Below are 17,853 nucleotides of genomic sequence, written 5' to 3'. Positions count from 1 at the left end.
TATTGGAGAGCATTAGCGAGAAGGAGAGGTTGAATAGATTTGGATTGTTACCTCTGAAGCAGTAGAGGCAGATAAAAGCATATAAAATTACAATTGTCATAGATAGAGCCGATGGTCAGGATCATTTTTCATGCTACGAGAGAGAATAACTTTAAGGGAAGAGGGAGAACATCGAACATAGATTGTAGTTGGGACCTAGAATGGGCTGCCCAGGGAATACATACAATAGCAATGCTTTAGAGAGACTTGGACAGTCACATGAACAGAAGGGTAGAGATATAGACCATGTGCAGACTGACAGTGTTCGATTAAATTGACAGCATATTCAGCAAAGACATCAAACATCTGTTCTTGTGCTGTACAGTTCACTATGTTCTGCATTATTTGATAATGAATGTTAACCAATTATTGTACAGTTATGTGAAATATTTAGATTGAAGAAGTAGAGGATTGTGGTGGAAAATAATTACATTATCAAGGCTGAAGGTTAATTACATCTAGTAATAATAATATTTGACCATTAAGTAAATTCCATTTAGCAAATATGTCCTTAAGTACTTCATAGAAAATTTGCAAATGTACATGGCCAAGAAAGAAATATCTGGATTATCCTAATGTCATATAGATCAGCAGCAATATTTCCCTGTTACTCCTGATGTCTTCTTTTCAAAAATGATGGAAAAATTTTAATCATTATTGAATTGAGTCTAATATTAGATTAATGAACTATGCAGCAATTGACAGCCCATAGGTAGAAAACTTACAAGCATCACTTTCAGTGTTCCAAACCTCGGGTACTAAATCGCTCCTCAAAGCTTACCTCCAGAATTATTTTCCTGCAATAGTGTTGTTTGCCCCATTCTAATTTTACTTTTTTTTGGAGGGTCAACTCATCAGTGCCTAATACTTAGTACTGAAGCCTAGGCCTAGGCTCCGAATCTATTCTGAATGACACATCACTCCTTTGGTGGTTGAACAGCTTCCATCTCTGATATTGAAACATCTTATAGGCTTAAGTTCTGACAAACCCCTGTTATGAAAGACTTGACCCAGAACTCAGTAGGTAAAAACCATGAGGTGACATCCCACCTCACTAAGCTTTTCCCAAATTTCTCCATCTGTTTTGAACTAAACTAATTATTTGTTGAGTCACATTCACCTAAATCAGTATGAAGATATCAGGAATTTTAACTGGTATTAGCTAGCATTTACTTCAGAATGTATTTTTGAGTTCATTATTTTGCTTCTCAGACCATATGATGGATTTATCCACAAATTCTCTTCGTGTGGTTTTGTACAATGATTTATTAATTGATCTAAAAAAAGAAAATGCATCAGATTTTGGCCAATGGTTTCAACAAAAACACCAATTTTTTTGTAACTGTTGAACATAAGCTTAATAAAAACAGAAAACGCTGGAGGCACTCTGCAAGTCAGACATAATCCATGGACATCGCAGCAGTTAATGCTTTAGATCTGCAACACTATCTGAACTGGGAAAGAGAGAAAACAAGTTAATTTTAGATTATGAAGAAGAGGAGGAATGCAGTGGTGAAGCAAATGATGTATTTAAATGCTTAAATGAGGGTTTCCAGTATTTTCTGCTTGTGTCTCAGATTTCTAGCATTAGCAGTTATTTTATTTTAAATTTTACAAGATGTAGAACGTGCTCCAAGTCATATTATTAAACTGTTAATTATTTATTAAATAACATGCAAACAATCAATCGGGAAAAAAATGACTACAAGCTATTTCCTCTTTCATGAGAGAGAAAAAATAGTTAATTCTTTTGAATAACACAACCAATACAATTCATTTTAATGAATACAATATTAGAAGGTGAAACAAAGGACCTGAATGCTCTTTTGAGCTCATACCTTCCCAAGACAACCCATAAATTCTTTGAAAACAGGAAATTGGATCCTTTTAACATTTTCTGCTTTAAATTCGGGTTTTCAGCATTCACATTTGGTATTTTCACTAAATTAGGGCAAATGTTGCTATTCACATTTGTTTATTTGGAAATTTTACATAGGAATGTAACATCTTGAACACTCGGGTCCGAACTCGACATCCTCTACGTCGACCGGTGGATGGGAAAACCTGCCTTGAAACCTCTGAGGTGGAGCCCTGTGTTCTCAACAAGAACTGCTTTCATTTTCACTACAACGTAACAGGTGATTTATTATTCCAAAACAACCCAAAGTAAATACCAATTCACATCCCCGAAAAATTTTTTTTTTATTTCTATTGATCCTTTTTAACCACAAATGTTATTCAATAATTTAGCAGACTTTCCTGCTTAGGATCAAAGCTAAGATCTAACCATCTTAATGACAGTGTTCGAAAGGATTTGAATTTGAACAACGATGAAATAGTTCAGAACTACATTAGCAGCCCTATTTTCCACCGAGTCAGAAAAATGCTTTTTTCTTAAATTGATTGAAACATTCATTGCTCAGGAAGTGGCAGAGGCAGGTTTACGGGGGATGATTGATAGGTTCATGGCCTAAGGTAGAAGGAGTCAATTTTAGAAAACCTAGCACATTTATTTTTCAACATAGTCCTCTCCTACATTTACACACTTAGTCCAGTGGTCGCGGAGCATACGGATCTTGGACCTCCAGAAAGTGTCCACAGCAAGGGTGATTGATAAGTTCGTGGCCTATGGTAGAAGGAGATGAGATATACAGCTCTCAATACATGCACATGCAGTTCAACTCTAAGTGATTATGCAGAAAGTTTGAAGTTAATAACTCATCTCATTCTACCTTAGGCCACGAACTTATCAATCACCCCTGATGAGTTATTAACCTCAAACTTTCTGCATAATCTCTCAGAGTTGAACTGCATGTGCATGTAACGAGGGCGTGTAACTCATCTTCTTCTACCTTAGGCCACAAACTTATCAATCACCTTTGCTGTGGCCATTTTCTGGAGGTCCAAGATCCGTATGCTCTGCGACCGCTGGACTAAGTGTGTAAATGTAGGAAGGGGCTATGTTGAAAAATAAATGTGCTAGGTTTTCTAAAATTGACTCCTTCTAGCTTAGGCCACAAACTTATCAATCACCCCTCGTACTTAATAACTTCTCAGTTTAAGCACATACTGTAACAAACTTGTGATATTGTTAATATACAGGGATTAAAGATTCTTAGCAGAATAAAGTTGGCTTTTGATTATAGATGCGTGAGAGGTGGGACATTTGAGAGACTTTGAACTTTTACTGTGCTCGTGGACTTCTTCATCAAGTTATGGTATTGTTGCACTGTTGTAACTGTATGTTATAATTATGTGGTTTTGTTAGATTTTTTCAGTCTTGGTCTGTCCTGTGTTTTGTGATATCACACCAGAGGAAATATTGTATCATTTCTTAATGCTTGCATTACTAAATGACAATAAAAGAGGACCAGATGTCTTCATAATCTAATCTAGAAGATTTATTTTACTGCCCATGCAGTTTCTTTTCAAACCTTCAGCCTTCAGAAATTATTCCCTTGGGTGTACTTTGCTCTTCAATTTAAGGAAAATTATAGGTTTTGTCACAATAGGGGGTGCTGGAACAGACCCAAATGCAAGACACAGATACTGAAGTACAAGGAACAGGACTTGACTAGAGTAGGGACGTGACAGGATTCAGGCAAGGAGCAGGCACAAGAACGCAGGGTAGTGCTAAGGAAAGTGGGACCAGGACTAGGAACCATGGACTAGGAGACAAGGCTTGGACTCCAAGCCAGAGACTGGATAAGGACCCAGAACCTGGGTCTTGCCTCGGGCTCGGACCCCAGAACCAGGCAAAGACATGACATGGCTTGAGGCTTGGGGTCTCGGGGCTTGAGGTCTCGGGTCTTGAGCTTGGCTGCGGGACCCTCGGGGCTTGGGGCCTCGGGTCTTGAGCTTGGCTGCGGGACCCTCGAGGCTTGGGGTCTCGGGTCTTGAGCTTGGCTACGGGACCCTCGAGGCTTGGGGTCTCGGATGTTGAGCTTGGCTGCGGGACCCTCGAGGCTTGGGTTCTCAGAGCTTGGCTGCGGGATCGTCGAGGCTTGGGTTCTCAGCCGAGAGATCGCAAATTATTTCATCAGCAGATTACTCCAAGGGGGACTGACAAGACAAATCAGCAGCTCACACTCAATCCCAAGGTTACTTAATATTGCAAGCCCAAAGATGGGAATCAGGTGTCAATGATTAACTCAAACAAGGGACAGCTGGAAGACCAGGAGCCCTAAGTCCACGGACCGGACTGTGAACCGGAATGCCGATTTTATGGACTGGACCATGACAGGTTTACTTAGCGATCATCTTAAATCTTAATGTTGGGGAAATTTGTACAGTTTCACAGAGTGTTTTTCCATGAGGGAACACACTGAGAAAATAAATATTAATCATCAGCAGAACACAAAATGGTGGAGGAACTCAGCAGGTCAGGCAGCATCTATAGAGGGGAATAAGCATGTTTCAGGCCAAGACCCTTTATTAGGACTGGAAGGTAAAAGGATGAAGCCAGAATAAGAAGGTAGGCTGGGAGATGATAGGTGAAGCCAATTGAGGGAGAAGGTTGGTGGTTGGGGAGGAAGTAGATGAACTGAGAAGCTGGGAGGTGATAGATGGAAGAGGAAAAGGGCTCAAAGAGGAAGAATCTGATAGGAGGGGAGAGTGGACCATGGGAGAAAGAGAAGGAGGAGTCTTACAAAAAGGAGGTGATGGGTGGGTAAATAAAAGGGTGGGGGTATGAGGCAAGCTAGAATGGGGAATGAAGAAAGAGAGAAGGAGACGGTGAAAATTACTGGAATCTAGAGAAATCAATATTCACGATGCCAGGTTGGATACCTATATGGAATATGAGCTATTGCTCCTCAAGCCTGAGAGTGGCCTCGTTGTGGCAGAAGGAGGGGCCATGGACCAACTTGTCAAAATGGGAAGTAGTATTCAAATAGGTGGCCAACAGTCTCATCTGTACAGGTCCCATTTTCCCTGGAAGAGAGCCCAATGCTCCAAAAAACGTACACCCTCCCTCTTCCACCGGGAAATCCCACCCATTGAATGGCTAGACTGAATGTGCTCGACAAAACTGTCCCTCAGTCTACGTCGGTTCTCACTGATGTAGATTGAGGTGACCCCACCAGGAGCACTGAATGCGGTAGATGACCACGACTGACTCACAAGTGAAGTGTTGCCTTACCTGGAAGGACTGATTTGGTCCCCTGAATGGTTGTAAGGGAGGAGGTGAAGGGGCAGGTGCAGTATTTATCTTGCTTACAGGGATAAATGCCAGGAGGGAGATCAGTGTTATTATGTTGAGATTTATCAGTAACTTGCTGAGGTATAGAGTAGGAGTAACCAACACTTATTGAGCTGATATTGGACTTGAGCTTCTCATAGGGGTAAAAACTTTCAATGGAATATTTCAAATACTGAAAACACTGTCAATGAGTTTGGCCAGATCTCTCCAATCCATTCTCCTTGCCTATAATTTTCATATGTGGTTTCACCTCCCTTCCTGCTGAGATATTTCTTATTTTCTTTTTATTTTGGCATGGGTATTAGTGTTATGTTTTCCCTTCTGTGGATAAAGGGCTGCAGATTCTTCAACACGGCAGCTGGTGAGCCTTTTGCTAGGGAAGAGAGTTTCCTGTAGATTGATTATTAAACAGGGATACAATAAAAAAACCTAGCCAGAAATAGTGTTTGCAGAGTAATGCTAAGCAAATGATGATTTGGAAACAGTGATGCTTATCTCTCAAAAGACTGACAGATGACCATAATGGTAAGTTGACACTTACAACTACAAAAGCTCAGTTGTGAAGGTTGAATCACGTTTCTGATGCCTTGGATATTTTCTCAACATAATTTAAGACAGCTTCTGCTCATGATCGATAGACTCCAAAGTAATCAATAAATCCTCTTCTCCAGGATCACCGATAACAAGCTTCTTTATCTCTGAAATTGCTCTTCAGTTTTGAAACCACTCTACCTCTATGATAGTACATTCTAATTTCTCTCTGATCTGCTCCTCTCTTACTCTTACCCTTGCCCTCTCATTAAGTGAATGTAAGGACAATATGCAAGAACAGTAACAAAGACTTCAGGTTCTGGTAGGGACAGAACAATTATCAGCAAGATTTTTGGTTTGTGGTAGGATCAAGAGAGAGATAGGGTTTTCCAGTTGGAATGAACAACTTTGAGTATTGTATACCTGGAGTTTCCAGAGTTTGTGAGACTTGCACTGATAAAGGTATTCTATGCTTTCTGATGGTATCAATAGCTCAATGGTTCCATTTAATACAGAGAATGTATACAGTATACAACCTGAAATTCTTACTCTCTTCACACATTCATGAAACAGAAGAAAATCCCCAAGGAATGAATGACAGCAAAATGTTAGAAACCCAAAGCCCCCTCCCCACGCACGCAAGCAGCAGCAAATGCACCAACCCTCCCCCCTCACCTCAGCAGAAAACATCAGACCTCGCTCCCCCCCATCACCTGCCATGCACGGAATAGCAGAGCCCCCAAAGAGACCATGACCTAAAGTCCATGAAACACCACTGATCACCCAACAGTTCAAACTGCCACAGGCTCTCTCTCTCTCTCACTCACTAACAAGCAAACAGAGGTATCACTCCTGCCACAGCGAGAGGGAGACTAACAGCTCGTTGTTTTGACGTTATAGTATGCAGCATTGCTTGTTTTGACGACAGTGTACCCTGCTGCCTTGATGTTCTGATCTCCTGTGATGCTGGCGACACCAGCATGGAATCGGTTCATCCTCAGGGACACAGGGCTGCTTCTCGAAGGCACCTGTCTTTCAAGCTGTTCCTAGAGATATTGAAAACACCAGGCTGCTCGTGAGCTCCAAGAGTGAGAGTCCACTGCTGTGAAAACCATAGTTTGAGTGCAACTCCAGATCATGGACTCTGACAGGACCTCAGTACCTTGAAAAGGAAAGAAGAGAAATACAGAGAAAAATATTTAACTGTTTTGCAGATAGACTGAAAGAAGTTGCCCTCTGGCGCCATCTTTAGCTCCTTCTAATCAAGAGCCTATCAAAAGCAATATTCCCAAAATGATTTAATTTTTTTTCCCCCTGTAAAAACATTAAGCCATTTGTAATAATTGCTTGGATCTGAACTCCTTGCAGACTGGAGGAAACAGCTTTGGAAATCAAACTCATGAATTGGTTGTGCCAAGTGAATTATAGACAAATCACAAAGACCTGAATGCAAAACATCGGAGAAAAGCGAGTAGAGACAATGAGTGATGAGCTCAGTAACAGGTAACTTAGTTGGTAATGATGCACATATTGGAAACTGAGCTCTGCAGCATCAAAGGAGAATACACATTGCCATCACTTGTGGGAAGCCAGATTTTGAGCATTTAATCAAAAGTAAGTAAAATGATGAGGTAAAATTACTTGTATCAGAGAGGCATATAGGAAGCACCATAAAAGACATAAGCTTGTCAGGGAAGTGTTAAAGGTTAAAGAAAACAATCTGATATTCCCAAGAAAACAAGACTACGATATAGTGCAAATAAAAATGAACACCATGATACCATATTTGCAAGGCGTATGTACAGTTTGTCAAAAATACAAGGTTGGATAACCACCAACAATTGATTCTGCAAAAACAGTCTTTCAATCTACTTTTTAGGGACAGGAACAGGGATAAAAGGAGATAGTATCACAGCTGCAGAAGAGGAGAACATCTTGGAGGGAATGACTCTGCTGAGCCAGTATGGGTGGAAGTCTGAAACAGGAAGGGAGCAATCAGTCTATTAGGTATATTCTACAAGACTCCCAGTAGCCACTGGGACACTGAGGAGCAGACAATTCAGCAGACTTGGAAAGGTGTAAAAGTAACAGTGTGGTCATGTTTGACTTCTATTTCCCTAATATTGATTGGCACATCCTTAGTGCAAAAGATTTAGAAGTGGTAGAATTTGCCGGGTGTGTTCAGGAAGGATTCCTGCCACAGATAGAGGACAGGATAGTTGGAGAAGAGGCCATACGGGATTTGAGGTTCGGCAAATCTCTTGGTGAGTGAGATAGTGACCACAACTCCCTAATATTTAGCGTAGATATCAGCAAGGAAAGAAGCAAACAGTATGGGAAGGATTTAATTGGGAGAGGCCTAATTACAATGGCATTTGGCAGGAATTTGGGAGCAGATGCACTCAGGAAAATGCACAGCAGAAAGGTGGAGTTTGTTTAGGGAACACCTGCATGGGGTTCTGGATTGGTTTGTCTCACTGACACAGGGAAAGGATATGAGGTTGATAGAACCATGGTTGGCAAAAGAGGTGTAACATATAATCAAGATGGAAAAGGAAGCATGCTTAAGGCGTAGGAAGCAAAAACCAGAGACAGAGATCTTGGGAATTATGAGGTAGCCAGGAAGGAGCTTTAGAAGAGTCTTAGGAGAGCTAGAAGGGGGTGTGAAAAAAGCCTTGGTGAGTAGGATTAAAGAAAACCCTACAACATTTTACAAGTATGTGAAAAACAGGAGGATGACTAAAGTGAGTGTCGGAATGCTCAGGGATATTGGGGGAAACATGTGACTGGAATTGGAGGAGGCAGAGGAGGTCTTTAATAAATACTTCAGTATTCACTGGGCAGAGGTATTTTGTTAAGTGTAAGATCAGCATAGAGCAGGCTAATATTCAGGCGCATGTCAAGATTAAGAAAGAGGCAGTTTTGGAGCTTTTGAAAAATATTATGATAGATAAGATTCCGGGTCCTAGTGAAATAAACACCAGGTTCCTATGTGAAATGAGGGAAGAGGTTGCTGGGGCATTGATGATCCACCCTGGCCATAGGATTAGTACCAGAAGATTAGTTAATACCAACCAACAGGGATAATCCTGGGAATTATAGGCCATTAAATCTTATATCAGTAGAAGGCAAGCTAATGGAAAGGATTCTTAGGGACAGGAGTTATGAGCATTTGGAGAAGCATTATCTTATTAAGGATAGTCAACATGGCTTTGTGAGGGGCAGATTGTGTCTCACAAGCCTGAATGAGTTTCTTAAGGACTTGACAAAACAAATTGATGAAGGTAGAGTGGTGGATATGGTGTATGTAGATGTTAGTAAGACATTTGACAAGCCTCCCCATGGTTTGCTCATCTAGAAAGTCAGGGAAACTTGGCAACATGGATTTCAAATTGACAGAGTGGTAGCAGATGGACCAGACTCCACTTGAAGGTCAGTAATTAGTGGTGTTGTGCAGGGTCTGTTCTGGGATCCCTACTCTTTGTGATTTTTTAAAAATGACTTAACGGTAAAGTAGAAGAGTGGGTTAGTGAATTTGGTATAATTCAAAGGCTGATGGTGTTGTGGATAGTGTAGACGGTTGTTGTAGATTACAATAGGATACAGACAGGATGCAAAGCTGGGCAGAAAAGTAGCAGATGGAGTTCAATTCAGATAAATATGAAATGATACACTTTGGAAGATCAAACAAAGGCTGAGTACAAGGTTAATGACAGGATTCTTAACACTGTGGAGGAACAGAGGGATCTTGGAGTCCAAGTTCATTGATCCCTCCAAGTTGATGGAATGATTGAGAACATGTATGATGCGTTGGCCTTCATTTGTCTGGGAACTGAATTCAAAAACCCTAGAAGTAATATTGCAGCTCTATAAAACTCGGGTTAGACCACACTTGGAATGCTTTTTTCAGTTCTGGTCATCTCATTATGGGAAAGATATGGAAGCTTTAGAGAGGTGGGCAGAGGAGGTCTACCACAGCACTACCTGGATTAGAGAACGTGCCTTAGGAGGAAAGGTTAAGTGAGCTATGGCTTTTCTCCTTGGAGTGAAGGAGGATGAGATGGAACTTGACAGAGTGTATAAGATTATGATAGGCATAGGTAGAGTGGAGAAACAGTGGCTTTTTCCCAGGGCAGCAATGGCTAATACCAGAAGACATCGGTTTAAGGTGATTGGAGAAAAGTTTAAGAGAGACGTCAGAGGTAGATATTTTACAGAGAGAGTGGCAAGTGTCTGGAAAGCACAGTCAGGGCTGGTTCTTGGGGCTGATCCATTAGGGATATTTAAGAGATTCTTGGAGAGGCATATGGATTTAAGAAACATGGAGGATTATGGGCTATGTAAGAGAGAAGGGTTAGATTGATGGCAGTGAATGTTCATATAACTCAACGTAACGTCTGAGCCTTAGGGCCCATAATGTGTTGTACTCTTCTCTGTTCTAATTGGCAGACTTCCGTTTCCCCTTCCTTTCTTTTCACTATTTGACCTGAGAACCGATTGCACACATCATGATCTCTTTTGCTTCAAACTGCATGCATAGTTCTTTCTTCTAATAGTGTCAAAATCTATACCCCAAATGTTCTGAATGGATCTGTGTAGATAGTTTTACAGCAGCCATTCAGTTTGATGAATGCTATTGATTTCAATGATGAAAAAATACTTTAAAGGGTTCAGGATGACACTTATCATTTTATTTGGAGGTATCACCATTGTTATCGACCTTTAAAATGTAATCTTGCAAGCACACACAAGCATTACATTTGTCAATATTCTTGCTTGCAAGGAAATAAATAGCCATGCAGGGTGACATGTCTTCACTTCTTCACTGACCCCACAACACTGTCGCACATTTCTAACATCATAGTGGCTTAACTGAAGGGCGAATGATTCTAGTTAGGCAGCACCAACACTTGGCAAACCTTTTTAAAATATTGTGTCTAACATCACACATACGTTATCTTTCATTGGTAGTATAATCATTTAAAGTCATAGAGTCATAGAAAACTACAGCGCACAATCAGGCTCTTCAGTCCATCTAGTACATGCCCAACCATTTCAACTGCCTAGTCCCATTGACCTGCCCCAGGACCATGGCCCTTCCCACCCTTCCCATCCATGGACCTCTGTTAAACTTTGAAATTGAAATTGCATCCGTCACTTGCACCGGCTCCTCGTCCACAAACTCAGTCCTCAATATGCTTGGAAGAATATGAAAAGTAAATGATCTTGTTCAAATGAAGAGTTAAGCTTTTACAAAGTACTGAGTCTTGTCAGTGGAATGGTATTTTTTTGGATGTGGTTTGTCATTCTCAGAATGGAGCTCTTGCCAGCTAAGTGAGAAAGCAGTCTGTGGACAAGGCCTGAAGATCCGGTTGCTTGATTGTGTGCGAAGTGATGCAAAGTCGGTCAGCCTCAGATACTGTGAGCAGGTGAGATCTTGATATGAAATGTGGTTTCATATAAGGCTCTGGTTGACTAAAAGGTGTAAATGTATAAAAGCAAGTTGGATTAAAAAATGAATTACATTGATATTATACATTATCTGAAACATTTAAATTTACACTCACAAATCTGAACCAATTGCATTGGTGTTAACTGGTAAAAGCGGATAAACATAAAAAATTCTACAGATGATACTCGCTTGTAATATAAACGGTAATGTACAATGTGATTTAAAAGATTATTATTTTTGTTTATACATACAAACAAATTTATTATTTTCACTTGAAGCAATAAAATTATTTTTGAAAAAGTGCTTACAGCAGCAGATCAATGACCTAGTTATCTCATTATCTAGGCTTGTTGATTTTTAAGTTATTACATTGGCCCAGGTGAATGCCTATTTACAAAAGAACAAAAATAGTTTTCCTTCTATTTATTTCAATGCAAGACTTAGAGTTTTAAATTGATATTGCTCTCTACTCAAGTTTCTGAATTTCTTATGGCAAAGGTGCTTCTGCAGTCTGATAACCCAAATTGTTCAACCCCTGTTTATCTCTGGTCAACTTTGATTGCCATTAGAAGAATGTATTTTATAATTAAGTTAACTCCTGACTACTCTTCACCTGGTCCTATATTGACATTTCGCTTGTGGATATAATTTTCTCATTATCACACCCATTTCATGGTCTATGAACTTGTGCTATCTTGTATTTTTTGAAGGAAGTGAATTATTTACTGATTGGTTTAGTTTCTGGTAAGGTGGTAACTAAAATTGCATGTGGTCTCAGATGATTACGCAATGTAAAACTCCCCTAGTGAATCCAATGATAGTATTTCTTAATTTTAATATTTGTGGAAAAGCTCTTCAGAGTATCTTTGATTACTTTAACTCAATATACTAAGGTTACAAACAAATTGCCTTAATGCAGTTAGTCTGAAATTAGTCCAACACATTTCATCCTTCATTATTTGAATCGGAAAATTTCTAAATTTAACCACTAAGTGGTTCAAGTCTGAAAATGATTTGGGTATATGTGTATTCTGTTTCCCAACACTATTAAATCCCATAATAATGTCACAAAAAATCTAACAAAAATATCGAAGGACACTAATTATTTTAGACAGTTCTCACAAATCATTTTAGTTCTGCTTCCAAAACATATTTAGAAAATAACAAAAATAAAAGCTAGTCTACAATCCAGAAATCTTTGAACATGCGGAATATGAAGTGAAGAATTCTTTTCAACTTTATAAAGACTATTCTTTATGAAAGTAACACATATTCTTGTGGAATGACCCTTAAAATCACATTTTGCATGAACTATATGTATTTTTTCTGTAAACTAAAGATTTTGGCTATATTAGAAACAAAAATGAAAGGTCAGGAAAAATGTTTTTGAAATTTTGACAGTGAATATGTTTACTTTGGACTCTAAAGGTCACAGCTTCTTCAAAGCTGACTCCGTTACTGCTTAATACAGCACACAGAATTCTACAGTTTCAGGGGTGATTTATAGTTTTTATTTCATCCCACTAAACTAATCAATTTTAGGGATGTTTCCAGTTTTTGAAGCTGATTCTACATAAATCACTGTTGGTGCACAGATATTCAGTGTATTAAAATTGACTTGTCTACAGTTAAAGGGAAAGGCTGCACCTGAGAAATATATACTTTAAAAATCCCAACGCCAGTCTGATACTCGTAAAAGAAGACTTTTCTGCATTAGACCTGCATGTCAGTAATGATAATTACTTATATTGTTTTGAATAAAAACTCTTTAGAATATAAATTCATCTCTTCATTTTCTCAGATTTACCTCTTAAGAGAATAAGAAGCAGGAAGTATTTCTGTTTTGCACTAACAAATCCAAACATTATTAATTTAGATCAGATTTATCAATTAAAAAGCTATCAGCTGCCTGAGCAGTACGTCAGGAATTAACCCTCTAAGCCTCCAGTCTATCTCTTCTTGTAAGAAATGTGTTATTTGTGCTCTTGGTCTAATACTTTTTCTACAATCTCCATGGATATTGAATTCCATCTGCAGTGCTTCCATGAAATGATCTACAGTACGGTGCCAAAGTATTAAGCACATATATCAGGTCTCTGGTACTGAGCCAGGCTCTACGACTCAGAAGGGAAGGAGGGGACAAGAAGCACACTGTGGTGATAGGGGATTTGTTAGTTAGAGGAACAGACAGGAGGTTCTGTGGTCGAGAACAAGATTCCCAGATGGTATATGCCTCTCGGGTGCCAGGGTCTGGGATATCTCAGATCAAGTTTTCAGCCTCCTTATGTAGAAGGGTGAATAGCCAGAAGTAACGGTTCATGTATGTACCAATGATATGAGTAGGACGAGTGATGACCTTCTGCATAGGAAGTTCAGGGAGTCAGGTGCTAAGTTAAAGGGCAGGACCTTCAGGATTGCTACCCTTGCCATGTGCTGATGAGGCTAGAAAGAGGAAGATTATACAGTTTAACACATGGCTAAGGAGTTGGTGTAGGAGGGAGGGCATAAGACTTTTGGATCATTGGGCTCCCTTCCAGGGAAAATGGGACCTGTACAGAAGGGACGGTTAGCACCTGAACTGAAAGGGGTCTAGAATCCTCGCAGGAAGGTTTGTTAATGCTGCACGGTGGGGTTTAAACTAGAGTGGGAACCAGAATGCCAGAACAGTTAGTGGAGAGGGTGTGGAGGAAGATGTTGATAAGACCTCAGACAAAGTCAGCAATCAAAAAGTTGAGGATGGTGTGACTAGTGTCCTGAGCTGCATATATTTCAATACAAGAAGTATCGTAGGAAATGCGGATAATGGTGCTGACGGTGAGGTAGCTGGCTTACAAACAGAGGCAATGTGTAGTGAGGAGAGGCTGTTGGGAGGGCAAAATTGCAGTCAATAGATTGAGATGCAGCATAAAAGGTGGACAGAATTGGAACAGGTGAATAACAGGTGTTATATTTGGAAGTGTGCAGTATACAGAATAAGGTAGATCAACTTGCAGCACAGTTGCAGATTGGCAGGTATGAAGTTGTAGGCATCACTGAACTGTGGCTGAAAGAAGATTATAGTTGGGAGCTTGTGGTAAACCTTATATATATGTTGTAACTGGGTTAACTGTCTGGACACGCCCCTCTGCTGACTGCCCCTGTGGCTCCTCCCACAGAGTCCTGTATAAAGGTGTTCGCCTTGCCCCTCCCCCTCAGTCCGGGGGCAGACACTCACTGTGGAGGTCGTATTGTACAGTGAATAAAAGCCTTTCAGTATTTTACCAAACCTCAGTCTTTTGGAGTTATTGAAGGTGCTTCAGAGCTTAAAGTCCTATGCTATAATTACATTGAAAGGATATCCGGCAGAAATGCAGAAGGGGTGGTGTTGCTCTGTTGGTAAAAAAAGAAATGAAATCATTCGAAAGAGATGATATAGGGTTGGAAGGTGTTGAATCATTGTGGATAGAGCTAAGGAACTGCGAGGGTAAATAGAGCCTGATGGGAGTTGTATGCAGGCCCCCAAAAAGTAGTGAGGATGCAGTCTACAATTACAATGGGAGATAGGAAATGCATGCCATAAGGGCAATGTTAGAATAGTCATGGGGGATTTCAATATGCAGGTAGATTGGGAAAACTAGGTTGGTGCTGGATTCCCAGAGTGCCTAAAAGATGGCTTTTTAGAGCAGCTCATAGTTGAGCCCAGTAGGGGATCAACCACTCTGGATTGGGTGTTGTGCAGAAACAAAATTTATTAGCGCACTTAATGTAAAAGAACCCTTAGAGACAAGTGATCATAATATGATCAAATTCACCCTGAGTTTTGAGAAGAAGCTAAAGTCAGATGTATCAGTATTACAGTGGAGTAATGTGAATTACAAAGGCATGAGAGAGGAATTGGCCAAAATTGATTGGAAAAGAACACTGGCAGGGATGATGGCAGAGCAGCAATGGCTGGAATTTCTGGAAGCAATTGAGAATGCACAAAATATATGCATCTCAAAGAGGAAGAAGTATCCCAAAGGCAAATTGACACAACCATAACTAACAAGTGAAGGCAAAGCCAACATAAAAGCCAAAGAGAGGTCATATAATAGAAAAAAGATTAGTGGGAAGTTAGAGGATTGGGTAGCTTTTAAAAACCAAAAGAAGGTAACTAAAAAGTCATTAAGAAGGTAACACACATCAAAGTTGCTGGTGAACGCAGTAGGCCAGGCAGCATCTCTAGGAAGGGGTACAGTTGACGTTTCAGGCCGAGACCCTTCGTCAGGACCGACGAAGTTAAGAAGGTAAATATGGAAGACAAAAGTGAGCTAGCCAGTAAAATAAAAAAGGATACCAGAAGTTTCTTCAGATACATGAAGTATAAAAGAGGTGAGAGTGGATATCCTATCGATGCAGGAGAGGGAGTAATGGGGACAATGTAATGGTGATGAACTGAATAAGTACTTACCACTCTTCTCTATGGAAAACACTAGCAGTCTGGTTGAAGTTCCAGGCGTTACAGAAGTATGTGAAATTACCATTACTAAAGAGAAGGTTGTTGGGAAACTGGAAGGTCTGAAAGTAGATAAGTCACCTGGAGCAGTTGGTGTAGACCCCCAGATTCTGGAAAGAGTGGCTGAAGTGACTGTGAAGGCATTAATAATGATCTTTTAAGAATCACTAGATTCTGGAATGGTTCTGGAAGACTGGAAAATTGCAAATTGTACTCCACTCTTCAAGATGGGAGAGAGGCAGAAGAAAGGAAACTAAAAACTAGTTAGTCTGACCTCAGTGGTTGAAATAAGTTGGAGTTAATTACTAAGGATGAGGTCTTACGGTACTTGGAGGCACATGATAAAATTGGCCATAGTCAGCATGGTTTCCTCACGGGAAAATCTTGCCTGAGAAATCTGTTGGAATTCTTTAAAGAAATAACGTGCAGGATAAATAAGGAGAATCTGTTGATATTATGTACTTGAATTTTCAGAAGGCCTTTGACAAGGAGCCACATACGAGGCTGCTTAACAAGCTATTAGCCTTTGGTGTTATAGGAAAGATTCCAGCATGGATAAAGCAGTGACTGATTTGCAGGCGACAAAGAGTGAGAATGAAGGGAGTGAATAAACTCTTCTCAGGATATGCCAGCCTCGGTACAGATATCGATTATAACCAATGCCAATGTTCACCAGGAATGGCAGAGTTTATCATTAAAACGTCGGTTATAATCGATATCGGTCCCTGGCTGGAAGCCCGAGAAGCATTTATTTGTCATATATGCTGGGAAAGCACTAGATCCTTTTTCAATAGAGGGAGCCTTTTCTGGTTGGCTGCCAGTGATTAGTGATGTCCTACTGGGGTCTGTGTTGGGACTGATTCTACTTACGTTATTTATCAATGATTGGAATTGAATTGAATTGAATTGACTTCAGTTCTTACATCCTTCACATACATGAGACATAAAAATCTTTATGTTACGTCTCCATCTAAATGTGCAATGTACACTCATAGTAATTTATAATCATTTATAATAAATAGAATAGTCAATATATAGCGTACACTCAAATCAGTGTGAGTTAATCAGTCTGATGGCCTGGTGGAAGAAGCTGTCCCGGAGCCTGTTGGTCCTGGCTTTTATGCTATGGTACTGTTTCCTGGATGGTAGCAGCTGGAATAGATTGTGGTTGAGATGACTTGGATCCACAATGATCCTACGGGCCCTTTTTACACACCTGTCTTTGTAAATGTCCTGAATCATGGGAAGTTCACAACTACAGATGTGCTGGACTGTCTGCACCACTCTCTGCAGAGTCCTGCGATTAAGGGAGGTACAGTTCCCGTACCAGGAATGATGCAGCCAGTCAGGATGCTCTCAATTGTGCCCCTGTAGAAAGTTCTTAGGATTTGGGGGCCCATACCAAGTTTCCTCAACTATCTGAGGTGAAAGAGGCGCTGTTGTGCCTTTTTCACAACACAGCAGGTGTTTATAGACCACGTGAAATCCTTGGTGATGTGGATACCAAGGAACTTGAAGCTATACACCCTCTTAACCCCAGATCCATTGATGTCAATAGGGGTTAGCCTGTCTCCATTCCTCCTGTAATCCACAACCAGCTCCTTTGTTTTTGTGACATTGAGGGAGAAGTTGTTTTGTTGGCGCCACTGTGTCAGAGAGATGGCTTCTTCCCTGTAGGCCACCTTGTTATTGTTTGGGAAAGGCCAATCAATGTAGTGTTGTTGGCAAATATAATTAGCAGAGTGGAGCTGTGGGTGGTGATACAGTCATGAGTATTCAGGGAGTAAAGGAGGGGACTCAGTATACAGCCCTGAGGGGCTCCTGTATTGAGACTCAGAAGGCTGGAGGTGAGGGAGCCCACTCTTACAACCTGCTGGCAATCTGACAAGAAGTCCAGGATCCAGCTGCTCAAGGCAGGGTCAAGGCTGAGGTCTCTGAGCTTCTGGTCAAGCCTGGATGACCTGTAGTCCAAGAACAGCATTCTCACATAAGCATCCTTCTTCTCCAGATGTGCATGGATGGTATGTAGAGCAGTGGCTATTGCGTCATTTGGAATTGATGTTTTTTTTGCAAAGTTTGGAGAAAATATGAAGACAGGTAGAGGGGCAGGCAGTTTTGAGCAAGCAGAGAGGCTACAGAAGGACTTAGATTAGTAGA

At 40.5% G+C, this 17,853-nt stretch overlaps 1 protein-coding gene across 3 annotated transcripts in view; it reads left to right on the top strand.

The window, feature by feature from the left end:
• The window catches only part of thsd7ba (thrombospondin, type I, domain containing 7Ba), a 1,092,806-nt gene that overhangs the window by 930,801 nt on the left and 144,152 nt on the right, over positions 1-17,853 (top strand). For all 3 annotated transcript variants that reach the window (XM_063047545.1, XM_063047546.1, XM_063047547.1), the window contains exons 18-19: positions 2,036-2,177; positions 11,084-11,199. In XM_063047545.1, coding sequence (XP_062903615.1) covers positions 2,036-2,177; positions 11,084-11,199 — 258 coding nt within the window. The remainder of the gene's footprint in view (positions 1-2,035; positions 2,178-11,083; positions 11,200-17,853) is intronic.

The sequence above is a fragment of the Mobula hypostoma genome, chromosome 5 (assembly GCF_963921235.1).
Source record: "Mobula hypostoma chromosome 5, sMobHyp1.1, whole genome shotgun sequence".
Classification (NCBI taxonomy): domain Eukaryota; kingdom Metazoa; phylum Chordata; class Chondrichthyes; order Myliobatiformes; family Myliobatidae; genus Mobula; species Mobula hypostoma.
This window is presented reverse-complemented; position numbering and strand designations above follow the sequence as displayed.